Genomic DNA, 26,768 nt, shown 5'->3' with positions numbered 1-26,768 from the left:
ATCTGGGTGCTCTCCAAATTATTTATAATTATTGTCTTCTTGGTGGATTGTCCCCTTACGATTACGTAGTGTCCTTTGCACCTCATTATGGCCTTTGTTTTAAAATCTGTTTTGTCCAATATGAGTATTGCTACCCCAGCTTTCTTGTGCTATACATTTGTATGAAAAATGCTTCTCTATCCCCCACCTTCAATCTGCAGGTGTTTTCAGGTCTGAAATGAGTCTCTTGTAGATATCATAGATGAGTCTTTTTTTTTTTTTAAGATTTTATTTATTCATGAGAGAGAGAGAGAGAGAGAGAGAGGCAGAGACACAGGCAGAGGGAGAAGCAGGCTCCATGTAGGGAGCCCGACGTGGGACTCGATCCCTGGACTCCAGGATCACACCCTGGGCTGAAGGCAGGCGCTCAACCACTGAGCCACCCAGGCATCCCTGTGTTCAATAGAGTTTCAGTTTTTTTTATCCATTCCATTACCCTATGTCTTTTGATTGGAGCATTTAGTCCATTTACCTTCAGAATAATTACTGCTATGTCTTTATTGCTATTTTGGTACTTGTTTTGTGGTTGTTTTTATGGCTCTTCTCTGGCCCTTTCTTCTTGCTCTCTTTCCAGGTATGCTGGCTTTAATGATATTCTGGGATTTCTTTATTTTTTGTGTATCTATTACTGGTTTTTGATTTATGGTTACCATTTGGTCTGTATATAACATCCTCCACATATAGCAGTCTATATTAAGTGGATGATTTAAGTTTCAAGCCATTCTTTACTTCTCTCCCTACCATATAGGTATCTGGTGTTATATTTTACTTCCTTTTGTAAATCCCTTGATTGATTTTTAGAGATACACTTATTTTTACTGCTTTAGTGTTTTCTACTTTTTTACTCCGACTTTTGCTCTTTCCTTTCCACTCAAAGAGTTCCCTTTAATATTTCTTACAGGGCTGGTTTAGTGGTCAAGAACTCCTTTAGTTTTTGTTTGGGAAACTATCTCTCCTTCTATTCTACATGATCGCCTTGATGGATAGAATATTCTTGGCTGCACATTTTTTCCCTTTAGGACTTTGAATATATTGCGTTACTCCCTTTTGGCCAGCAAAGTTCCTGCTGAAAGATCCCTTGATAGCCTTATGAGGTTTCCTTCATATTTAACGGTCTTCTCTCACTGCTCTTAAAATTCTCTTTATCGCTACTTTTTGCCACTCTAATTATTACATGTCTTGGTGTGTGCTTCCTTGTTATTTCTTTAAATAAATTTTCTTCCCCCTTCTCTCCCTCTTCTTCTTCTGGGATCCCTGTAATACAAATGTTATTATGCTTGATGGGAGTCGCTGAGTTCCCTAAGTCTGTTCTCATTCTGTATAGTTTTTTTTCTCTCACTCGTTCAGCTTGATTACTTCCCATTAATCTGTGTTCCAGTTTGCTAACTTCCTCCTCTGCATCCTCTAGCCTGCTATTACTCCATCTAGCACACTTTTATTTATTTAAATTCAATTCGCCAACCCATCTAATGTATTCTAAATTTCATTTACTGTGTTCTTCATACATGGTTCTTTTTCATCTCTTTGATCAGTGAGATCCTTAATCTCACTGATGTGCTCCAGTCTTTTCTCAAGTCCAAGGAGTGTCTTTATGGTCATTACTTTAATATTACTTTTATGTTTCTCTTAGGTTTCTTGCTGTGGTTGGCTCTGTTATTTCATTTGGAGACAGGATATATGTCTCCTCATTGTGTCTAATGCTCTGTTTCTGTATGTTTGGCAAGTCACCTACGTGTCCTGCTTTTGAAAGTCCCGGTCTTGTGAAGGAGAAGTCCTATCAGCATCAGTATGGTGCATCAGTAGTGCAGCAGCCCCTGTTCACCAAAACCTGGCACTTCAGGGGGTATCTCCTATATGTGTTGCATGCACCCTGCTATTGTGTCCTGGCCACTTCTCCCTTCACTGCAGTGCTCTGCAGAAACTCTGTCTACTATGGGCGATGTTTGGTCCCTGGCTGGGGTGGGAATGCAGTTTTAATAAAATGAGTGCTGGTCTGCTGCAAAATGAGACCTGCTGCCATTGCCGAATTGGGCACCACCAAATGCATAGGACGGCAGATGTGGTATTAGGAAGATGTGCCCTGGTCTTCTGGCAGAGTGGACTTGAAATGCTGGGACTGAGTCATACGTAAGTGGGAAGGGTGGATATATGGAAGTGTGGTGTTAGGGGTTGGGGGGTGGGCCTTGGTATAAGAAAATGTCAGTGGCTAATTCTTATAGGTGGCTGTGTGTTCATGCTGGCAGGGGTATGGGAGAGTAATGGTGTCTTCTCACTCCTTTTTCCTTGGAGGAGTCCCTCAGTGATCCCTGCCCTCTAGGACACACTCTGAAACCAGTACTCTCCCTCCCATTTTCAAACTGCTGCTTCTAAGCTGTAACTGAGGGCTATTTGTTGTGCTCTCTTTAAGGGTGGGGATTCAGCTTCCTATTGCCTGCCCTCCAGGTTCTCCCAGAATGGAGCCTGCTGATTTTTAAAATTCCAGGCTTCAAAACCTGCTTGCTTTAAGAATTCATCAAATTCAATCCCTCTGGCTTTCAAAGCCAAATATTATGATGATTTACCTTCCCTGTGCAGGTTCCCAAATGTGATACAGTCTTTCTCTCCTCTCTCCATGCCTGCAGCTTTCTCCCCTCCATGGACCATCATGGTCTGTTTCACTCCCGAAAGCATTTCTGCCTTTTCTACTCCTTCATGTGGCCTTTTCTTTATCTTTAGCTATGGAGTTTGTTTTGCCAGACTTCAGGTCTTTTCTGGGTTATTTACACTGACGTGAGTGTTATCGAGTTGTATCTATGACATGAGGTAAGCTCTTAATAGTTTTCTATTGACTAGAAACCTTACAAATAACAAATAAAGTCATCTAACACATATTGTGTATATTATATATATTAATATACTACATTCTTACAATAAATTACATTTTAAAATAAAAAGTTATTAAGAAATCATATGAAAGAGAAAATACATTTATAGTACTTGTACTATATTTACCAAAAAAACAAAAACAAAAAACAAAACCCATGTCAAAATGGATTCATGCAGTCCATCCAAACCTGTGTTGTTCAAGGGCCAGATGTATATTTTTTTAGAACAAATACAGCATTCATATGGTATAGAACAGCAGTTCTCAGCATTAACTAGAAACCTGTTACAAATGTAAATTCTTGGGCCCCAAATAAAATCTGATATTCTAGGGCCTGGTAACAGTTTTAATAAACACTTTAATAAAGTGTTCTGACGCACCCAAATGTTATTAGAACCACTAGCATAGAGACCCAGGACCTGGGGTAGCTTGAAGGTGGTGAATAATAGCTCTTCAAGTCTGCAATAAAAAATGGCCCTCAGTAAAACTACATTGCAAAAAATGGAAAGACACAGAATGGAAAGAGAAAAAAGTAGAAGAGGTGGAGCTTGAAGAATTTGTGGTGGAAAAAGTACTGGACCTCTGTGTAGGAGGGTGAGTATGGGAAGGTGGAGTATTTCCTGAAGTGGAAGGGATTTACAGACGCTGACAGTACTTGAGAACATGAAGAAAATTTAGATTGTCCAGAGTTAATTGAAGCATTTCTTAATTCCCAAAAAGCTGGTAAAGAAAAAGATGGTACTAACAGAAAATCTTTATCTGACAGTGAATCTGATGATAGCAAATCAAAGAAGAAAAGAGATGCTGCTGATAAAACAAGAGGCTTTCCCAGAAGTCTTGATCCTGAGTGAATAATTGGTGCCACGGACAGCAGTGGAGAATTAATGTTTCTCACGAAATGGAAAGATTCAGATGAGGCAGACTCGGTGCTGGCAAAAGAGGCAAATATGAAGTGTCCTCAAATTGTAATTGCGTTTTATGAAGAGAGACTAACTTGGCATTCTTGTCCAGAAGATGAAGCTCAACAATTGTTTGTGTTGCTTTATATATGTCTTTGTTTTTTGATTTGTTGGTGTGAAGAAATAATATTCTAATGAAAATCAAGTTTGATATGTTTGTTTTGAAGTAGTGTTGGAGGAGTTGGGGTTTTTTGCATCTATAGCACTGGTTACTTTGAACAAATAAAAGCTTTCTGTAGTTGTTTCCTTATCAGGAAAAAACAAAGCAAAACAAAACAAAAAAACCCCCACTAGCACAGAGCAACGATCTTGAATAGGTTTTAGAAACAGAAAGACCTGAACTCTAATCTCAGATTCACTACTAAGTACTAATTATAGAACTTTGGGCAAGTTATCAGAACCTTAATTATTGTTAAAAAAAAAAAAAGGATAGTAGTAATTAAGAGTTTTTATAAGGAGCAATTGCAAGTTTATAATAAGGAAGGTACACATGCAAGCTAACTGTAACAAACTATCATTAAATGTCATAAATCATATTAACTCAAATGACTTAATATACATCATTTAAGATTTTTTTAATGTGAAAACTATGAGCCAACCGGGATATAGTTTTGAAATTAGATTAGATGGAAAAGACAAAATGCAAATGAGCAAAAGGCAAGTAAATATGAACAACCAAGAATAATTAGTAGAAAATAATAACAAATTAGATTTATAATTTTATAGATTTTTAATTTTGTATGATGGAGTCCTAAAGAATAAGTTTGCTTTTAAATTTTCCTTTAGTGTTACTGTAGTGCAGATCTAAGTTAAAATTTATTTTTAAGAATTTACTCTTACAACAAAAAATGCAATATCCTAAAAATAATTTACTAATACAAAAAAAGAAGAGAAAGGTAATAGTTATAAGAAGAAATAATTTGCCCAGCCCTTTTTTGCTTTAAAGGTATTTGGCTTCTTAGGGACACTCACCAGTTTAACATCTATGCTTGTGGCACCTGCATCCAAAGAGTTTTCAAGGAGCTCTTTTACCACACTGACCACTGAAGTGATTATCTGAGAGCTTGAAAGGAGGCGCACTGTTGCTGCAGGCAACTGTTTCATTCTAGCTTTTAGTAGGGTAGGTAAAGATAAAATTAAGTCGAAAAAATAAAATTGTTAAACATTCCTAACAGATCTGATAGTGACAACAATGATCAACTGTAGCTCACATTAATGAGCTTCCCACTATGCTAGGCTCTCCTATAAGCACACATAGCATTAAATCATTTATTTATTATAATATTCTTTAAAGTAGGTGGCATTATCACCTCCATTTTGTAAGATTGAGGCACAGAGAGGTTAGCTGGTAAATCATACTATGGTAATAAAGAAGAGTAAGAAAAACATTATACTATTAAACTCCAATGAGTATAATACATGACCCACCAGGGTAGGAATGACCAAGTGGTGCTGCCCCCTTGGGACGTGGAAATTTTCAGGCAGCGATAAACCTTAATGGCAATCTCAAACATTAGTCATCTATATGTTTTTCATGAATTACAATGTCTTTTTTTTTTTTTTAAGGTTTTATTTATTCATTCATGAGGGACACACACAGAGAGGCAGAGACACAGGCAGAGGGAGAAGCAGGTTCCCTGCAGGGAGCCTGACGCGGCACTCCATCCCAGGACCCCGGGGTCACGCCCTGGGCAGAAGGCAGACCCTCAACCGCTGAGCCCCCCAGGGGCCACTGAACATAACTTATTATATAACACGGCATACACATGTTTAAGATCCCAGAATACTTGGCCCACACCAGGTTCCTCTAAACTCCAAAATGAACAGGCTCCCCACCCACCTTTTAATCCCCACTATCCCAGCAGTTAACCCATGACCTGGAATCAGACCAGGCTTAGATTCAAGAGGTTTTCTGTCTTTGAGAATGCCAAGATCTAAGGAAAACACCGATCAAACTTTGGAGCAGAAACCCAGCATCATCTCACCTTTTACTCTTTCTAGACAATCTCATTACCCTCAACATTTTTGCCTCATTCTCTATAATCTCTTTTCCAAAATCTCCTGTATTTCCCTCAAATCCCTAATTTTGTTCCCATTCTGAGATCAAGGCAGACCGCAGCACAAACTCTACCTTCACATACCTCTTACCTCCCCCAACCCCCATGTCCTCTGGTTTCTTAAAACGTTTATGCCTCTGCCCACACTTTTTCCCCTAACTCTCAGGTCAAGGTCTCCTCTCTTAAGACCTTTCATCTAGTTTAACCAGTCCCCCTCAGACATCTTGACCTTCAAAGCAAAAATAAAATCTTCCATCCACCCTATTACCCCAATGATTATCTTCTCTTTCTTTTTCTTTCTCTCCCCGCCCCCCCTTTCTCCCGGGGTGCCAGGGTGGCTCAGTCAGAAGGGACCGCCTTCGGCTCAAGTCACGATGGCCAGGTCCTGGGATCAAGCCCGCATGGGGCTCCCTGCTCAGCAGGCGGTCTGCTTCTCCCTCTCCCTCTGCCTCTGCCCTTCCCCCCTGCTTGTGTCAACGTCTCAAATAAATGAAGAAAATCTTTAAAAATCAATCAATCTTGGGATGCTTGGGTGGCTCAGCGGTTAGCCCCTGCCTTCGGCTCAGGGCATGACCCTGGAGACCCGGGATGAGTCCCACGTCGTCGGGCTCCCGGTGCATGGAGCCTGCTTCTCCCTCTGCCTGTGTCTCTGCCTCTCTCTCTCTGTCTCTCATGAATAAATATATAAAATCTTAAAAGAAAAAATCAATCAATCCACCAAGAGATCTCGGTCTTCCCACACTAAAATTTGCATTTCTCACAATCGCCGTCAAGGCTACTTAAAAACAAACGCTTATAAAACAGACTTTCTTCCTGCTGCCATCCCCGTGCCTTTGCTTCATTCTGCTCTTCTCCTAGTGACTAGGAGCAAACACCTGCGTCGTCCTTGGCAGCAGCCCCGCCGAACCCGCACCTCTAGCTCCTCGTGGTGCGCCCCGTCTGTGTCTGTGACACGGGCTCAGGCCTAAGCCACCTGCGGCAGGGCCCTGATCCTCCGATCATCCCGATCCCCGATCCTCCTCCCCCCATCCCTAAGGCTCCGGCCTGCGTCACTTCCGACCTGCCGCACCGGGTCCTGACCCGTACCCCGCGGTGCGGGCGGTTACACGCCACGCGTTTCCGCGGCAACGCGGGGGCCTGGAGCGCCTCGGTCACGGCAGGCGCTGGGGAGCGCGGACCCAGGGCCACCCGGGTCTGTCGGTGAGCAAGCGGCCTGGGCCCGGACGCGCCCCGCCAGGTCATCACCGCCACAGCTCCCTCGCTTCGCCGACCTGCTCCGGCCGCCTCGCCCGCCCCGCCCGGACTTGCTGCCTCATCCTCAGGGGCCCTCTAGGTGCCGCCCCTGGAACGCCCTCAGGACCCCGCTCACACGCGCCCCGGGTGGTCCCAGCCCTTCCGTCTCCCCGCGCCCCGTCGGGCCTCCGCCACAAACGGGACTTCCGGGGTTTACAGGCTCGAGACCGAGAGGCTGAGGATCCCAAAGCTAGTCAGACACGCACGGCCGCCGCGGGGACGCCGCCTCCCGGCCTCACCCTCACGCGCGGGCCAGCGACCCCGTCGCCTCGGGGCTGCCCGCCGAGGGCCGCGGCGTCTCCTCCCGCCGGCCCCGGGACGCCGCTCCGCCCCGGGCCACCCGTCGCCCGAGGCCGCCAACCTCAAGCGCGGATGCGTCTTCCCTACTCGGGGCCACCACGTGCCGTCGCGGGCTCCCGCCCTCCGCCCGGCCCCGCGCTGCGGCTAACCTCGCGGCCCGGGCACAGCAGCGTCCTCCGCACGCGCACGGCGGGCCACGCGGGCCGCTTCCGGGGGGCGGGGCGCACCTGAGGGCACCGTCCGGGGAGTCGGCCCACCACGGTCCCTGGGGACAAGCAGGCACCGCGCAGCCACCGGAAACCGCGCTTCGGCGCCGAGAGAGCGGGACCGCGTGCGCCGCCCTGCGACCCCCGGGGCCCCGGACTCCCCGACGGCCCTCCGCCCCGCAGCAAGGCCTCACTTCCGGGAGGGCGGCCCGCCCGGCCCACGGCTTCTGGGAAGCGGGCAGCGGCACGATCGGCCCCGCGGCGGCGGGAGGACGCGCGGGCCTGCCCGGAGCCCGCGGCCCGCGCGCGCCCACAGCCGGGCTCCGTCGGCTTCTCGCCCGCCGGCGGCGCGCTCACGCCACAGCGGACAGGCCGACGGGAGGGGCTGCCGCGAGCGCGAGGGCGCCAGGACGGCGGCCGGGGAGGCCACGACGCTACCTTGTGGCCCGCGCGGGCGGGCGGCGACTCTCCGGCAACGCGGCGACCCCGGCTGTGGCCCCCCTGGGCCCCGCCCCCGTGAGGCCCCGCCCAGGCCCCGCCCCCGGTGCGCGGCGCTTAGTCCCACCCCCCCGCCGGGTAACGTGCGCTGCGCGCGGCCCGCAGCCAATGCCCGGGCGGCGCGCTGGGCCCGCGACGCTTCCGCCAGCCGCTGGGCCTCGGGGGACGCCGCCGCCGCGGGGCTGCTCCGGTGCCGGCCGGCCTCCGGGTGAGTGGGCCGGGCGCGCGTGGGGGCGGCTGGGGGGAGCGGCGGCCCCGGGGGCCTCGGAGCCGCACCGCCTGGCCTCCAGCTCGGGGGGAAGAGTTGGACCTCGAAGCCGGGCAGCTTTCTCGGCAGCCGGCGAGGAGCCGGAGAAGCGTCGGGCCGCGGCATCTCCGGGGTAGATGGGAAGCCACGGCCTGGGAACACCGGCGTGACGCCGAGCGGCGTTCAGAGGCTTGCGCGTTGGCGTCAGCGGCCGTGACCGCCGGACGCTGTGGCGCGCGTTCGATCCCCGGCGGCCTGGGGCACTCACCCCGGAAACGCTTGTTGGACGCGGTTACGAGAAACTCGCGTATTTCCAGGGGAGACCGTTCGTGCGCGTCCCACACGTGCCGTGGCTGCCCCCGGCCTCGCCGCCGGCTTCTCGGGATGACCGGTGTTCCCCGGTCACTGGCACTTTGTTCGAGGGCCTCTGAGAACCGAGGAAACGCCAGCATTGCGGCGGGAACGGATACCCGTTCTGGCGGTGGTGTCATCTGAATCTCATAAACGGGAACACTTGGGAAAAAACCCAAAGTTTTAGGGGAGTTGACGGGTTAAAGGAAGAAAGACTGTTTTAACCTTATCGTGTCACGAGATTGAGAAACAAACCGCATCCCTTGACCACGTACATGTCCCTCCCATGTTCCCCCCAGGCTGGGTTATTTAAAAAGCAGTGATTTGAACCCAGCCACTGTTGGGAGACGGGACATTGGGTGGCAGAGGCTGACCACTCACAGTTCACTGGCTGGGTCCACTTTGCCGTTTTTGTCTTTAATTCAAGTATACTTAACAAACATATTAATATCAGGTGTGCAATACGAGGATTCAGCAATTCTCCGTGCTCGTCAGGATAACAGTATTAATCCCCGTTATTGATTTCACCCATCCCCTCCACCAGCCTCCCCTCTGGCAACCATCACCAGTTCTCTGTATGTAAGAGTGTATTTTCATCTCTTTTTTTTCTTCATTTTGTTTCTTAAAACCATATGGTATTTGTTTTTCTGATATAACAATGTTCTGTTCTGTCTAGGTCCATTCACTTTGTTGCAGATGACAAGATTTCATTCTTTTTTATGGCTAAGTAATATTCTGTTCCACATATGTATACACCCCCCCCCCCCCCACACACACACCTTTATCCATTCATCTGTGGGTGGACACTTAGGTTGCTTCTCTATCTGGGCTGTTGTAAATAATGCTGCATCTTTGCTTTTTTTTTTTTTAAATATAGATTAGTTTATTCTGTTAGTACGTTAGGTCCTCAGCTTTCACTTTGGTTTCATGATAGAAGAAAATTGTAGGTTTTCTCTTTGAGTTTGAGTTTTCCTGTCCCTGATTCATGTAAAACTTAACATGGTAGAACACAAGCTTTAAGAAAGGGATTTTAATTTATTTTTTCAATAAGAACCATAAAAATAAGTCTTGTCCATCTTACCATGAAGTCAGATGTTAAGGATTATTTATTACCTTCATCAGCATCTGCAAATAGCATATTTTGGTGAGTGTGTTCTATTTCAGAACAACTAGAGAATGATCCTAGTAGCACTTGCTTTGTCAGAATAAAGAGTGTTTAGGTTCCCAGTTCTATCATTGTTGATTCACTTCCTTTCTTTCCTACAGAGCAAACATGAATGTTGGAGTTGCTCACAGCGAGGTGAATCCAAATACCCGTGTAATGAACAGCCGGGGTATGTGGCTGACATACGGGTTAGGAGTTGGCTTGCTTCATATTGTCCTACTCAGTATTCCCTTCTTCAGTGTTCCTGTTGCTTGGACCTTAACGAATGTTATACATAATCTGGTAAGCATTTCATTTTATACTAAGCACTTACAAAGTTTAGTGCCTGTTAGGGACTCAGGGAGGAAGAAATAGGGAGTTACTGTTTAATGGGTACAGTTTAGGTTTGCAAGAGGAAAAGAGTTCTAGAAATGGATGGTGGTGACAGTTGCGTGACAATGTGAATGTACTTAAGACCACTGAACTGTACACCAAAAAATGATTAAGGTGGTGCATTTTATGTTACATATATTGAAACAATTTTTAAAAGGTTACAGCTTTATGTTATAAAGAAAAACATGTGTCTTAGTTTAACAGTTTTATTATATAGATAGAATTCATAGTCTATGTAATATAAAATTTGCTGACATAGTACAGTTCAGTGATTTTTAAATTATGTGACAATTTTGAAGACTTCTAATCTGGGAGATGATTTTTTTTTTCTATTAATACTTCATATTTAAACATTGGGCCTTTTTTCCTAAATAACACTTTTTTTTTCTTCCTTTTGGCTTTATGGAATCTAGAAAATAGTAGGTCATTTTAGCAAAAATTACAAGATACTAATTCAAGCTACTATTGTATATTGATTAACCAGAATGCTTCAGAAATAATTATGGGTTTTGATTAATAACCATCTTTGATTTCAGTCCTTGTTTAAACAACTTCAGTCCTTTCTAAATTGTATAAGTATGCTTTCCTTCTTCAGTATAGAAATTTTGAGCTTAAGGAACCCTGGGTGGCGCAGCGGTTTGGCGCCTGCCTTTGGCCCAGGGCATGATCCTGGAGACCCGGGATCGAATCCCACGTCGGGCTCCCGGTGCATGGAGCCTGCTTCTCCCTCTGCCTGTGTCTCTGCCTCTCTCTCTCTCTCTTTGTGTGACTGTCATAAATAAATAAAAATTTAAAAAAAAAAAAAAGAAATTTTGAGCTTAATCATATCTCGTGTGATTGAGGACTTATGGTGCCTTAGCTTTTTCATGTTGCCTTAGCTTTTTCATGTTGCCTGTGGTTCTTTTGTATTATAGCTCTACAAAAGTATCAGAGATTCAGTTGATTCTACTAACCATGTTATGCAGCCTTGAAAATTGTCTATTTAAAAAACCGTTGATAGTGACCTTTCTTAACAGTATATGACAGCAGAACAAAGGGTGAGAAATCCATTAGTTGATTTTTAATTGAATTCAGATTAATTACATATTTGCTGAAAGATATCCAGAAAATGAAGAACTTGGAACAATAAGACAGGAAAGTGCAGGGGAAATAGGTTTTTTTCTTCTTTAATTAATACTATTTTTTCCTATCTTGTGAAGAGTATTTGAATTTGGAGGAGGACAAGAATAATGTGGTGGTAAAAATATATGAATGTCCATTTAGTCCATTTTATGCAGTGGACTTTGATAGGGCTATTTTTAAGTAGTAACTTCTCTGAAATATTTGACAAAAAATATATCCCTTTTACTAGAATCTCCTTTGGCTTTCATGGGATCACTTTTTTTTTTTTCCCTGATTTTTCCTTTTCTGTTTCTTGCATATTCTTCCTTTTGTTTTCCTCTCCTAGATGCTGCTGTCCCCAAGGCTCTTTTCTTCATCTCTTTTTATGCTGTATGAGCTATTAAGATTACTTCATCTGTCCATATTTGCAGTTTCTATCTGTAGAATGATGATGCTCACATTAATATTGCCAGTTTACCGTGCACCTTAAGCCAAGCAATTATAAATTGAACTCATTCCTGATCTGTCCCTTACCACTCAAAACCTGTTCCTCTGACTTTGTTCCTGATCTAATCTAAAGGCACCACTGTCTGCCCAATATGTCACACCAGATAGCTGAATGTGAAAAGTGAAGCAACTCATATAATGAATTATCCAAACTGATACTGTTTTGAGAGTAAAAGGGAGCTTAAATAATAACTAAGGAAATAGGTGTAAATCAGGACCATTCATGCTATCTAGGATACGTGGTCACTCTACTCTTAGATTAACTCCTTTTCCTCTGTATTCCATATCCATTTAGTCAAAGCCCTGCTTTACTGTCTCTCAACTTGATCCCCACTGGCATTGCTATAATTTGTACCCTTATTTTTTTCTCAGGTGGATTATTCCAGTAGATCAAATGGTTTCCTTGATGTTCCTCTACTGTTCTCCATTCCAACTTGGCATAGAATTATTTTCTTTTTTTTTTTTTTAGAATTATTTTCAAAGTGCATATATACTCAAATCATGCTCTAAGTTCTTCTTTGATTCTCTATTATGTTCATAGTAAAATAACAAGTTCCTTACGTGGCATATAAGACCAGTGGATAACAGTACAGAGGCAAGAAAAGGACTCAATCTTACCTCAACGTATCTCTAAACATGAGTATTGCTCTAACAATAATGAAAATTATCTTGCCCTCATCTTTTTGCTGTGGCTTAAGCTCTTTATCCACTCTTTTAATACTTTCCCTCCATCCTCTCCTGCAGGCTGATTTCTCCTCATCCAGGAAAACTCAAATATCTCGTTTTCTAGGAGGCTATAGAACTCCCATGCTATATTGTTTTATCCTGTATTTATCATAGTTTTATAATTGAGAATTTATCTTTTTTATTTTCATGTCTCTGAAGATCTATATAAATGTTTGCTGGATTAGTCTGTATTGTTACATAATTTTCCCTTCTCCAATGGCAGATGTATTAAATGTACTTTAGAGTCACCCTCTCCCCTTGCCCAGATGTTTTCAAGTTAGTTGAGATTTTGAAGCACAGTATATGGCCATGAGGAAAGCATAGGTAATTGACAAAATGTTGGGAAGCAAACTTCTGACTTATTAGTCCACCACACTAAAAACCTAACTACCAGCCATTGATGTAGCAATTAACGTGACTCCAAACTTAAGTTCCTTTTGAAGATAGACTACATTCAACCAATTAAAAATGTGAAATACATAGTAAACGCTTTTAAATGGGAGAAAACAGACCTAGTTGTTATCCCTGGTTAGAAAAAATACTGTCTTTGCCTTTCTGAACCATACAGTAGAAATCTGTAGTGATTGTTTTTATTCATTTTTACAGTGCTATACTTCACATTTAGAGGTATTAATATGGGCAGCGCCCGTGGCGCAGCGGTTTAGCGCCGCCTGCAGCCTGGGGTGTGATCCTGGAGACCTGGGATCGAGTCCCACGTCAGGCTCCCTGCATGGAGCCTGCTTCTCCCTCTGCCTGTGTCTCTGCCTCTCTTTCTCTGTGTCTCTATGAATGAATAAATAAATAAGTAATCTTTAAAAAAATAGAGGTATTAATATTTCATGAAATTTTTAGGCTGGCTTTTAACATGAATGAGAATTTTCTTCAGTTTGAGCCAGTAAATATTAACAACCAACCATGAGCTACATATTTTTTCCCCAATTCTTTTGATTGGGGTATAAATCATCCATCACTAAATTTTATAGAAAACCTATTAAAAATAATGGGCTAGAAGATATATGATAGATAAGATTTTATTCTGTTTAACTGAAAAGGATATCTGATACTCTGAATATTCTAAACACTGGTGATACATGTACTTTGAAGGAAATAGAGGTGGTTTTTCTCTTTAATGATTCTAATACATGCGTGGATTAGAGTAGAAATTAACTTTTTTGGATCACACATACTCCTCAGAATTTAAAAGTATTCCATTTCTGTTTTATTGTCTCCTGTAAAGCCCATGTGAAAATGGTTTCCTTATGCTTACAGAATAAACATTCCTTAGCTTACTGTCATCTTGGCTTAATGTTTAATACTTGCTGTGTACCAACCCTTGTTCCTGAGGTATTCAGGCTAATGAGAGAACAAACATGTAATCAATCCTAACAAAATATTGTGCTATAAATGAAAATATTTTCAATTAAATTCCATATAAGCCTATAGGCTACTACTATCCTTCAAGAATGAATTAGTTGACAAGGTAGCATCATGGCTTTTGCCTCAGCAACAAAAAACCTTTCCCTCTTTATTGGTTGAACATTCTGATTGTACCTTTGATGGCAGTTTTTGCCCTACATTCTGGTTGCTTATGTTAATATTGAATATATGTCCCCTTGTTTGCTTTCCAGGGGATGTATGTATTTTTGCATGCAGTAAAAGGAACACCTTTTGAAACTCCTGACCAGGGTAAAGCAAGGCTTCTAACTCACTGGGAACAACTGGACTATGGAGTACAGTTTACATCTTCACGGAAGTTTTTCACAATTTCTCCAATAATTCTGTAAGTGATGGAAATCTTAGGTATGAAGAAGATCGGATAAGAGGAAGCTGTCCTTTTATTATGTTGAATTTCAATTAGAAACAGTATTTGTTGAAACTTCTACCATTAAATAGCTACCTTAGAGCATAAAATACAGGCAAAATCTTTGACAGGCTGGTAATAAACCATTTTTTACTTCAGTCAATAATATATGGAGGCAGTATAATGTGCCCATCAGTATGTTTAAACATTCTAGGATATACAGGTCAAAATGTATTCTAGTTTTTTTTTGAGTTGCTTACAAGAAACTTCTACACATAATCTTATTTTGTCTTATGTTCAGATTAATCTCCCTAAACAAGGATTTGGATAATTTCAGATGAATTTCATTGACCCACACCTCCCCCACCCCACTTTAGATGTTCAAACTCCTTGGGAGAGACTGCTGTATAGTTTATAAACAACAAAAGTTAGGTTTTCATTGTAGAACAGACCTGGGATGAATCCTGTGTTTATCACCCAGCTTGCTTGGTTTGCTCATAAATGAAATTCTAGCTAATAGTACATAGCTCAATATGATGTCATAAGAAATAAATTAGATAATATCTATCTTTAAAGCATCTAACCTTATATTACCTCCTATTATTTGATATTCAGGGCCCTCCACAAAATGGTTCCTACCTTTATGTGAATATTTTACTGCCACCCAACTCCCATTTGGTGTAAGTCTTCTAAGCAGCATTTCTTGATACTTATGTGTAGTCCTATTTTTATGCCTTTGTTCAAATCATTTCTCCCACCTGAAATATCTTCTCCTTTCTTAATTTATCCTTCTTTTACTCTTTTTTCAAGATTTAAGTCCTACTTCCTCAATGAGGTCTTTTCCTTAGCACCCAACCTTAAGTAATAATGCTCTGTTTTGAACATCATTAATATTATTACATATCTGTTATTTATGCCACTTTGTATTATCTCCGGTTTTGTAAATGGTTTGTTTCTGCAAAAAATTTATAAGTACATAGATTGCTTTGAATTCCACACTCAGTATAGTTGCATACGTATAGCAGATGTTTTAAATACATCTTAATCAAACACTGTGTACCACGTAGCTTATATGTAGTAACGCATCCATGATAAAATCAGTGCAGTCTGGAGTAACCGGAAAGAATTCTTGGAGGCATTAGGATTCCTTAAACTGGGTAAGGGAGGGCAGATTTTAGACAGATGTGCAGAGAAAGGGAGGCATATTCAAATGAATAAATTGATAAAGTGGTAGGTTTCTTTTTTCTTATATTGATAGCACTTTGAGGAAATTTTTAAAATTTTTGTTTCAGCCCTATATAAAATTAACATCAAAAGCTAAATGATTTGTATGATCTAGCAAAGATAAATGCAGTAACAGTAATAATAGTTATTTAAACAGCCCTACATTTGGATTTTAGCTCTACTGCTTTGTAGCTGTGTGACTTTTGGCCATTTCTTTGAAAGCCTTGGTTTCCTCATCTATAAAATATTGAGGTGCATTATAATTAATGTAAAACACCTGACATCCTGAATTTTCAATAAGAGCTATCACAAAATAGTCAACTAAGATGTACCTGTGTACATCCATATTTCTAAAAATATATTTTTGACCCACAGGTATGATTTCAAATTTCTGTGATTAAATTCCATATATAACTGAAGAGACAACATTAAAGCCATCTATATAGCATTGATACTTTTCAGAGTGCTTTCATATTTTCTTATTTGATCATCATTTGTCAGGTAGGTGGGGCATGCAATGTTATCCCAGATTTTTAGATAAAGAAACAGGCTCAAATGCATTACCTTGTTCAGGATCTTGCAGCTAGTTAGAGTCCAGAGCCCAGATGAAACCCTAAACTTCTAGCTTCTAATACAGGTCTCTTTCCAGTATACTTTCTGGCAAATAAATGCCATTACACAGTTCCTGCTTTGGTTTTGCATCCCCTTGGAGGGTTGTGTAGGTTTTTGTGTAAGAACCAAGTAATTTTCATATAATTTACACATACAGTTAATTTTCATTAAAAGAATAAAGGAGGACATACGCTACAGTATGATGAGAGGCCATTCCAAAAAGATAGAATATTTCCAACATAAGAGGTTACAGATTAAGCCCATAATGATTATGGGAAATCAAATGAGCTTACTAAATGCAAGTGATACCAGTGAAGGAAGTGTAAAAACAGTTGTCAAGGATATGAAAGCTAGAAGAAAGGGTTTAGACTAAAGATTGAAGAATATGGTTTATTCTCAAGAAGTATTCTCTGGTTATAGTTGCAAAATTGGTGGAAAATTAAAGAATTTCTCAATTTGGATGGTTCTGAAAATCATGTATAGAGCTCTCTGTGATGTTTTTAGCCATACCTGAAAATAGCAGTTCTTTTCTAACCATAATACACAAGACGTTTTTCTCCCCTTCCTAGAACTTACTAACAGTACTTAGAGGAAGTACTGTACTAATTAGACAAATACCCATATGCAGACTAACTTCTTAGTTATGATCCAGTGAAGTATGATGTTTTAGTCTTTACATCCTATTGATATTAGGATACTCTCAGTGGCCAGATGATGTGTCCATACTCTGATGTACCCTTGGGTAAAACTAGACCTTCTGACTTGATTTATGGTCCTAGAGGTAACCTAGGTTTGTTAAAACAAATTCTCAGATGTTGAATGTCTTTGAATGTGTACATACATTCAGTTACAGCAAGCAGCTAGAATTTTACCACAGTGCCTTTTTCCAGTTGAATTGGTTATCGACTTGTTCAGCTACAGTATGGAAATGAGAATATCAAAAGGGCAATCAAGTATTTATTTTCTTTCAAAGATACTGAGTTGTACTAATGTACTAACACCCCATTTTTCACAACTTTATAGCCATAGCTTCTAACCTTTTAGTGAAAACCCTTTGAGAATATGATAGAGGTTTTGGACTGGAACTTCTCTTCAGAAACATACACACAAATACAACTATACCTGAAATTTCAGAAAATGTCTGAACCCTAATTTGGAAGACCACTGCTTTAAAGGTTGCCAAGTGCAAACGTATTCTTTTTTTTTTTTTTTTTTTTTTGAGATTTATTTATTTGAGAGAGAGTGCATGAGCAGGAGGGGCAGAGGAAGAGGAAGAGAGAATCCCAAGCTGACTCCATGCTATGAGATCATGACCTGGTCCAAGAGTTGGAGGCTCAACTGACTGCACCACCCAGGCGCCCCACAAGCACATTATTTTAAATGCATTCAACATAGTTGCAGAAATGCAAAATGTGCATATATGCCTCCACTACTATTTTTAAATAATAGTAAAAGGGACTGTAAGGAAAAGGAGGGGAACTGAGTGGGGAAAAAGTAGAGAGGGAGACAAACCATGAAAGACTCCTAACTCTGGGAAACAAACAAAGGGTTGCAAAGGGGAGGTGGGCCGGGGGTTGGGGTGACTGGGTGACAGCCACTGAGAAGGGCACTTGATGGGATGAACACTGGGTGTTATACTGTATGTTGGTAAATTGAACTTCAGTAAAAACAAATGAAAAAAAAAAATTTTTAATCCCAAATTAATTCAGGCCCCAAACTGTAAAACTGTTTTAGTGCTCAGAAGTGATTCTGCTTTTAGGTATTTATGTTTTAGTGACCTTTGTTTTACCTTTAATTTTTTTTTTTTTTTTTTTTTTTTTTTTTACAGATTTTACATGTTATGTGTTTTATATTTTTAATTTTTATTTCTACAGATATTTTCTGGCAAGTTTCTATACGAAGTATGATCCAACTCACTTCATCCTAAACACGGCTTCCCTCCTGAGTGTGCTGATTCCTAAAATGCCACAGCTACATGGTGTTCGGATCTTTGGAATTAACAAGTATTGAAGTGTTTTGAAATGGAACAAAAATTTTTATAGCTACTCAGTTTTCTATAAGGAGTGGTTAGTAAACTGCACTGTTTCTGTGAAAATGTGAAATGAGAAGTATTTACATTGGAGGGCCAGTTGCTGGTTCTTCATAGGCTGTTTTGAAGTGCAGATATTTACTAGAAGATGCCGCTGTTTAATGCATGTGGTATCTTTCTGAAGAGAGGCTTTATAGGCAGGCTGGGCAGGCCCAGCTTATAAGTTAAATGGCTGTAAAGTGAGGGTATAGTAGATAAATCCAAGGAATAAGAGATTCATAAGACACTAAGACCAGCTTAGCTTATAACGAGGGGGCATTATGTTAGGAAAAGAAAATTTCCAATCACTCAGTTTAAGCAGACATGCGTGTAAACCAGAATCATAAGTTTATTGTAATTTTTATTACCATATGTATTCCTTTTGTGTCATATAAGAGGATATTTCCCTCTTGTTTTATACAGGCCAATCCCTACTTTATGATTGTACTTTTTTGCTTTTGCTGGTTCAACATTGTATTGATGGATGAGGTCATTTTACATTTATTTAATTACTGGGTTCATGAGGCCCTACCTTCATGACTGGTGATAGAAGACAGCCAGGCATCTTATCTTACAAATAGCCTCTGAGTCAGCCTTCTAATTTTGGAACAGAATGGGTTTTGCTGCCTTTCCAGACACAAGGCTGCTAAACCAATTAAGAAAATAATTTATTTCACAGTTAAGATATATGGTAATTTAAAGGTGTCTGTTTATTTGATTGTTCAGTCTAATTGTTAAAGTCTGCTGCTGTTTAGAAAAAGAAACATAAAATGGAGAACTATACGGCCAACCTGTGGTCTAGCAGAAACTGCTTTTCTAGCAGTAATACCAAAGTAAATAATGGAGTCTTCTCTAGCAGATCTGCAGTATAAGAAAACATTGTCTTTTCTTAGACGCCCTGCTCTCAATACCCATATTTTGCCCATTAATTTTTTTTGCCTTTCATTACATGGGTCTTAGTCTTGGTGTAGATTAACCCAAGTGGTAACTGTCTCCAAAGCCGCAACCATATTGAATTCCTGTAACTTAGAGAATCTTCCTATAGTTGACATTAATTGCCACAAATAACTATATACTACTTTGAGAAGAAAACATGTCAAAAACAAAGTTCTGATATGGGATGAAACTGAAAAATCCAGTAGTATTTGTAAACCTGAGTGAAGAGAGTTACAGACCAACTGAAAAATCAATTTATTTCAATAAACTGACTTTCTAGGGGTATTGATCATTGTTTTGTATTTCCAAAGTATTGAGTTTAGAAATCAGTTGTATAATAATGCTTTTATATGTTTGTCTTTTCCCTTGTATTTTTTAAACCAGTAATCTGTACTTGAATAAAATTTTTCTTTCATGTAAAATTCTTGCAAATAATCTCCAAATTCACTCAGCAGTGTCATTTTTTCAAGGCTTTTTTTTAAGCAACTGAATTTGTAAAATTAAGGTAGTTGAAAATATTCCTTTTTCCTTATATTAAAGGCTTAACATTTTTTGCACAGACTTCAGAGATGGAAGTTCTGTTAATACAGGCCTTTTTTCCCCACTTCCCACCCTTCAGTGTTTTAAAAATATTTATTCAATAGATGTTTGAGGGCTCACTCTGGTGTAGGTATGTTTTAGGTATTGTGGTTACAGTTCGTAAGTAAGACAAACCAAATCTTTCCCCATATAAGCTTACATTCAAATTGGAGAACAGGTTAAAAAAAAAATGAATCAAAACATATTATTTCATGTAGTGATAAATGAGTGGAAAAAAAAATTAAGCAGGTAAAAGGCAGGGGAGCCTACCTTAGGTCTTCTAATGTTCCTAAGGTGATTTTTGGACTAGAAAGGAGTAATAATAATGAGGATAAGAATGGTAACAAATGAGGTCAGAGAAATAGGTAAGAGCCAGATCATATATAGGCCTCTGTTAGCCAAAGTAATAAGCAAATTTTCTTCTAAGCTAGACAAAGCCATTGGATAATTTTACATAGATCATTAAAGGGATCTGATTTTTTTTTTTTTTAAGGTTACTGGCTAATGTTGAGAATAAAGTGTAAAGGAATAGGAAGGAGGAAGAATAATTGGGAAACTACTACAGGCAAGAGGTAGCTCAGACTAGGAGAATAGCTGATGGAGTGGTTGGGAAGTGATCAAATTTGGGATATGTTTTTTTGTTCTTAACACCTAAGTGAACTTCCCAATTTTCACAAGTCTGTACAGTTTAATGTAAAAAAACAACTTTTTTAAAAATAAAATCTATAATGACTATTACTTCGAACAAAACTAATTGCTATGCTATAATGGCTCCTATTTTCAAGTCAGGAAACCATGGCAGTTTCTAAATGTACAGGAGCTCAGGAGTGCCACTAATTTTAGCATTCATTGGTGAATTTTCCCTGCAACCATTATGGAGTTCCATGGTGGTTTTCTTCTTCCCTATTCCTACATTTATTGGAATTCTGTAAGGAAGATTTTTCCTTTTCCTTATATTCAATCATTTGTATTATTTTGGACTTACACATACCTTATTCTTTGGTTTACAATTCATTATTGTCATTATTAGTCTTTCCAAGTGGTTCTCCAGATTTAGCCATTGGAAGTCAAAGTTCCCAGTGGTAATTTCCAAATTGGTTTCTGTATCTTTTTGATCTGCCTCCCCTTTTTTTCTTAAACATAGAACTATATTTTTTAGGTTTATGGCACTATGGTCTACTAAACTATAAAGATCCTAAGGGGCATAACAAGATGTCCTTAACTAATACCTGTATGAATTAGCCTTATCGAGTTATATGATGCTAACAGTTGGAAAAGACCTTAGAGGCTATGTAATTTCAACTCCTTACCTTACCTTGAATTTTTATTAACCATCACACCTCCATTCAGTTCTGTGTTAGTGCTAATAAAGGAAGACTTATAAGGCTGCATTTTTGTAATGGAATTTATAACTTGTTTTACATTGAACCAAAATCTAATCCTCATTCTATATAACTCTTCAACTGTTCAACTTTTAAACTGTTATCAATAGCACTGAATAACCATTACCAGAGTCTTCACCATTTTCCATACGCTATGGTTTCAAATCTCTCCTACTAATTCCACTCTGAGTTGCAGTTTATTGTTATACAGCACTAGAGCTGACTACAAGAGGTGATGTCACTACAACGGTACCACTTCCCTTGTTCTGGATCTTTCTTTTCTTTTTTTTTTTTTTTTTTAATATAGCCTAGTATCTTAGCTATTCTGGCAGCTACATATCACTGATTCACCTTGCAATCACTAAAACCTCAACTCTTCAACATGTAGTGCCATTAAATGATGGCTTTCCCTCTATATACTTAATGGATTTATTAAACCAAGTTTAAGATTTCTTTTTCCTGTGGAACCTCATCTTGTTAGATTTTAGCCTATTGATACATCTCATCTAGCTCAAGTTGAAACTTATTGTCATGCAATGTATTTCTCCTGTATTACATCTTTTATTAATACGTCACCAGTAAATATAACCCCAAAATGCTCTCATGCTAATCTTGAAAAAGACAAATGCAGCAACCCAGTGTATACCAACGTAGTTTTGTAATGCTTCCAACAGGACAGATAGAGTAATTTTCAAAACAATTACTATGGATATTACGTGTTGAGGTAGGAAATGTAAACAGGCTCAGTACTGGAAAGACAGGTCTAAAAATAATCTAAAAGGAAATTTGTAGTAGTAATGGGCAGGGAAGGAAGGCGGATAAGAGAATAGCAAAGATAAACTCTCCTTCATTTTGTCTAATGTCAAAAAGAACAGTTCTGAAATGCCTCAGGTTTTGAATTTACTCCCTAATTTCAGTTCCAGTTAAAAATGATTCAATGGGGGGGATCCCTGGGTGGCTCAGCAGTTTGGCACCTGCCTTTGGTCCAGGGTGTGGTCCTGGGATCTGGGATGGAGTCCCGCGTCGGGCTCCCTGCTTGGAGCCTGCTTCTCCCTCTGCCTGTGTCTCTGCGTCTCTCTCTCTCTCTCTCTCTCTCTCTCTCTCTCTCTCATAAATAAATAAATAAATAAAATCTTTATTTAAAAAATGATTCAACGGGTAGTTTTATATGGGGTTTAAAATTTTTCATTTTGCTTCAAATGAACACATGAAAATTGTAAACTCATTTAGAATACTGAATGTCTTAGGTATGCAGTACATAGAAGACTTCAACTGTATAGGGCCACATTTCTCTTAAGTGTTGTGTTCACAGAATTTGATAGTATTCTTGACATTTTCATAATCTGAAATCTTTTCATAAAACAGTTTAGGAGAAATACATTTGGATTCTATGTTCAGCATTGTTAATTTATTACATTTTTTGACTCATTCAAGCCTTTGATAACTAATGATATGGAAATGACTTAACCTGTAGCACTAAAGTTCTATGTAATTCTAAGTTTAGCAGATAGGCCACGTTTATCACTATGATTGTTCACTTTAACTGAATAATTATATCGATAAAAATAAATTCTCAATTATAAGAACTATAGTAAAAAAAACTGTATCAGGGGCAGCCCAGGTGGCTCAGCAGTTTACTGCTGCCTTCAGCCAGGGGCGTGATCCTGGAGACCCGGGATCGAGTCCCAAGTCAGGCTCCCTGCATGGAGTCTGCTTCTCCCTCTGCCTGTGTCTCTGCCTCTCTGTGTCTCTCATGAATTATATATATATACACACATATATATATAAATATAAATATATATATATATCATTAACACTGTAGAATGAACTCTTTAAAATATAAACTGTGACAGGAGTTTTATAGTATGTAAAATTTCTGGCTTTCCAAATGTTACACATTTCTATTGACATTTTTTGAAAACTGTCCAGATTTTGCAAAAAAAAACTGTTGAGTGTATTATCAAGAAAATAAGCATTCATTATTCGTGTTATAATTTTTTAAATGGGAACAGAAAGGCCAGATGATATAACTGGCATTGCTGAGAAAACACCAGTATATCACCTACTACAGAAAACCTGAAGCAGTGATTCTGTTTTGAAACATTTGTTCCTCCTATGGATTATCAAGTCATATGTTTCTATCATGGTACTTAACAGTCATAGGGAGTATATGGGAGCAACAAAAAGATTCACCCCCTCCTTCCCCTGCCAAAAATACACATAGACCCCCATGCACTTGAAAAATAAGATCATCTGGGTAAGGCAATTTCTCAAAAAATTAAGCAATTACCATATGATCCAGCTATTCCAATTCTGGGTATATACCCGAAAGAAGTGAAAGCAGGGATTTGAAAAGGTATTTGTGCGACCTATGTTTATAGGAGCATTACTCAGAATAGTTAGAAGGTGGAAACAACTCAAGTGTCCATTGACAGATGAATGGATAAACAACATATATACAAACAAACAATAGACTATTATTCCACTTGAAAAGAAATTCTGACACATGCTACCACACTGGATGAACCTTGACGTTAATGCTATGTGAAATAACCCAGTCACAAAAGGACAAGTAATTGTATTATCCCACTTATATGAGGTATCTAGAGTAGTCAGAGACCTAACGGTGGTTTCCAGGCGCTAGCAGGAAGGGAAATATAGAATTAGTGTTTAATGGGTACCATTTCAACTGGGAAAAATGAAAAAGGTTTGTAGATGGTTGATAAAGATGTTTACGCAACAATGTGAATATACTTAATGCTATTGAACCGTACACCTAAAAATGGTTAAAATGATAAATTTTGTTGCATATATTTTACAACAGTAAAATAAATCCTTTGAATTTATTTGAAAATAAATAAATTTGTTAAATAAGCATAATGGCTAAGTAAAAAAAAAAAAAAAAAAGCAAAATATCTTCCAAGGATGAGACGTGACTGATTGTATTACCATTAATGAAACGATTTCTAAAGAGATACTTACTTGTCAGCAAAAAAAACTCTTTAAAAAGGAGAAAGACAAATGACTATTTTTAGCACAATCCAACCCATGAAGAATGTAAGACAGGGGACTCAAAAGAAATGCATCGGGCCTGAAATATTAACCATTAAGAGCCCCAAACTCATTTCTATTGCTTCCATTCCATATTTGTCAAATTCTGATTATAATTTGGATCTGGCTTTCACTGTCATTTGCTCAATACAGAGAAGGTGAGGACAGCAAACTTAAGTAACCTACCTCCTTCATCATTACATTTTTTTTTATAAATTAACACATCAGTCTATGGTCTTCACAAAGCAGTTTCTGAGCAGATTGAGTGTGTGACAGCACCCAAGTCCAGTCACTTCCAGATCTGACAAACCAACGTGAAGCCTAGAACATCAGGTGTTGAAACAGTAAGCACACCAAGGTCCTGCTAGGCTCCGGGTACTTCTGTGGCAAGGACACCACCCTCCCCAACGGACTTCCCGCTCTGGGCGCACATTTTCCATAATGCTGCATCGTAATCACCTAGTGTTAGTCTCAGTTCCTTGAAGATAGAGAGTGGATCCTAACTTTTATCTCTAACAACTGATGAAGTTCGTAAAGAATCCAATCAATAGGGATCCCTGGGTGGCACAGCGGTTTGGCGCCTGCCTTTGGCCCAGGGTGCGATCCTGGAGACCGGGGATCGAATCCCACGTTGGGCTCCCGGTGCATGGAGCCTGCTTCTCCCTCTGCGTATGTCTCTGCCTCTCTCTCTCTCTCTCTGTGTGACTATCATAAGTAAATAAAATTAAAAAAAAGAATCCAATCAATATGTAATAAATGAAATAATAAATGAAAATAGAATCCAATTCAGTAAGATGTAATTAGGAAATGAGTGTTAAAAGATTCTTCAACATATAATTTTCCTCTGAAACTTAAAAATGAAGAATCAGGCAATAGCACGGACAAAATGGGCATATTTTGATGGGCATATTTTGATTCTGGATTCCGGGGGAAGGTACAGTAGTCAGGCCGTATTTCTCGAGGACCGTTCAGGAGTGGCACTCACACCGCGGACGTGACCCGTGTGAAGGCCCAGTCAGGCCACGGCATAAACGCCTTTCCACCAACAGTAAAGGGCACGGAAACCATCACTTGCCAAACCCGCGGTCCTGGTAGAGGCACCTATTCTTTCTGCTGCTCACGTGCCATCACCCTGAGGAAGAAGGAGCTCCTCCCTCCTGTGTCCTAGAGGTCAGGTTCCCGGTGAGCAGCGTTAGGGCCACAGCAGCCGAGCGCCCGGATGGAGTCCGCCAGGAGTCCTGCGGCCCGTGATCCCTGAGGGCGTGGAGACGCACCTGCCCAGCGAAATTCAAACTAGGAAAATGCCACAGGCGGGAGGTTTTGTTTTGTTTAATTCATGAGAGAGAGAGAGAGAGAGAGGCAGAGACACAGGCAGAGGGAGCAGACTCCATGCAGGGAGCCCGACACGGGACTCGATCCCGGAACGCCCGGGTCACGCCCCGGGGATCCCTGACGCGGGAGGTTTTGCGGTCAGACTAGATTTCAGCAGTTAACAGAAAGGAACCTCTAATCATGCAGCCAGGATAACTACTTTTTCTTGACATTTGGGTCTTACTCTTTTTGTCTTCTGTGGGTCAGCAGCACGTCCTAGGGGAAAATAGGAGTTATTTTATCTTGTGGAAGTTGAGGAAACAAATTCCAAGAACTGTGTGGCCCGCAAATCCAGCTGTGTGGTCCAGCTGCCTCATCCGGGAGATGAGGGCAGCAGGCACCTGGTGGGGAGGCACCTGGCGGAAGGGGGGGGGGAGCACCTGGTGGGGCGGTACCTGGCGGGGAGGCACCAGGCGGGGCGGCACCAGGCGGGGGACACCTGGCGGGGAGGGGCACCTGGCGGGGAGGCACCCGGGGGGGTCGGCACGTGGCGGGAGGCACCTGGCGGGTACAGCACAGCTGTCCCCCGAGGTCGCGGTTCCGCCCGTCATGTGTCCCGCCCGGGGACCCCCAGCACCTCGGCGGCCGCGAGCACAGGCGCGTGTCCCCGGACGGTCCCCGTGACTCCTCGCACCAAGCGCCCGACGGCGTCCGGCAGCACACGGGGCCGGCCTCCTGGCTGGGTCGGCTCGCCCCAGCGGGCGAGGAGCGCCTCTGGGCTAAATGTGTCCACGCCCAGGGCGGCAAGGTCACGGCAGTAAACGCGAACCCCAAAGGCCCACAACCGACCCAAGCGCTGAAGGGGGCCTCGGCGCGGCCACGACAGGCGGCGGCGTCTACTCACGGCGGGCGGATGGCGCAGCCGCGGCGCCTCCTCAACCACAGACCAGGCGGCGCCACACGTCACCCCAGCGGCGACGCTTCCGGTCCCGCGGCGCTTCCGGTCCCGCGGCCTCCACGCCGGCCCTGCGGTCTTCAGCTGCTTCGGCCACAGCGCCTCAGAGACGGAAGCCGGCGATCCGCACCAGCCTTCCCTCACAGCGGCTCCCAATTCCGGCCG

At 41.5% G+C, this 26,768-nt stretch overlaps 2 protein-coding genes and 1 pseudogene across 15 annotated transcripts in view; 2 read left to right on the top strand and 1 right to left on the bottom strand.

Moving 5' to 3' along the window:
• The window catches only part of PMS1 (PMS1 homolog 1, mismatch repair system component), a 109,791-nt gene extending 83,111 nt beyond the window's left edge, over positions 1-26,680 (bottom strand). For 6 of the 12 annotated variants that reach the window (XR_005985037.1, XR_005985036.1, XM_041737367.1 and 3 more), the window contains exon 1: positions 4,834-4,970. Coding sequence is in view for 10 of the 12 variants with exons in the window: in XM_041737367.1 (XP_041593301.1) it covers positions 4,834-4,965 (132 nt within the window). In the remaining 2 variants the exon portion in view is untranslated. Of the gene's footprint in view, positions 1-4,833; positions 4,971-7,660; positions 7,837-8,155; positions 8,239-26,552 lie in introns of those variants that run through there. The other 6 variants (XM_041737365.1, XM_041737361.1, XM_041737366.1 and 3 more) reach the window with 6 other exon arrangements.
• LOC121480648 lies at positions 3,374-4,813 on the top strand (annotated as a pseudogene).
• On the top strand, positions 7,661-21,231 carry ORMDL1 (ORMDL sphingolipid biosynthesis regulator 1). Of its 3 annotated transcripts, none has more exons than XR_005985038.1 (5): positions 7,661-8,423; positions 10,080-10,260; positions 14,313-14,464; positions 16,085-16,210; positions 18,196-18,325. XR_005985038.1 is itself a non-coding variant. In XM_041737374.1 (5 exons), the coding sequence occupies exons 2-4, from the start codon at positions 10,087-10,089 to the stop codon at positions 15,132-15,134; spliced, it is 360 nt and encodes a 119-aa protein (XP_041593308.1). In that variant the 5' UTR covers positions 7,661-8,423; positions 10,080-10,086; the 3' UTR covers positions 15,135-15,165; positions 16,085-16,207. The 3 variants fall into 3 exon arrangements, 2 of the variants coding, with proteins under 2 accessions (XP_041593308.1, XP_041593307.1); XM_041737374.1 differs by lacking the exon at positions 18,196-18,325 and adding an exon at positions 15,101-15,165 and having other exon boundaries at positions 16,085-16,207; XM_041737373.1 differs by lacking the exon at positions 16,085-16,210 and having other exon boundaries at positions 18,196-21,231.
• Positions 26,681-26,768: the final 88 nt, after the last annotated feature.

Source organism: Vulpes lagopus, chromosome 22, assembly GCF_018345385.1.
Source record: "Vulpes lagopus strain Blue_001 chromosome 22, ASM1834538v1, whole genome shotgun sequence".
NCBI classification, from domain to species: domain Eukaryota; kingdom Metazoa; phylum Chordata; class Mammalia; order Carnivora; family Canidae; genus Vulpes; species Vulpes lagopus.
This window is presented reverse-complemented; position numbering and strand designations above follow the sequence as displayed.

Excerpts from the sequence above, each read along its gene's own strand:
- ORMDL1 (XM_041737373.1), top strand. The coding sequence starts at position 10,087 with ATGAATGTTGGAGTTGCTCACAGCGAGGTGAATCCAAATACCCGTGTA. Across the intron at positions 10,261-14,312 it reads CGAATGTTATACATAATCTG|GGGATGTATGTATTTTTGCA; the intron begins GTAAGCATTTCA and ends TTTGCTTTCCAG. Across the intron at positions 14,465-18,195 it reads ACAATTTCTCCAATAATTCT|ATATTTTCTGGCAAGTTTCT; the intron begins GTAAGTGATGGA and ends TTATTTCTACAG.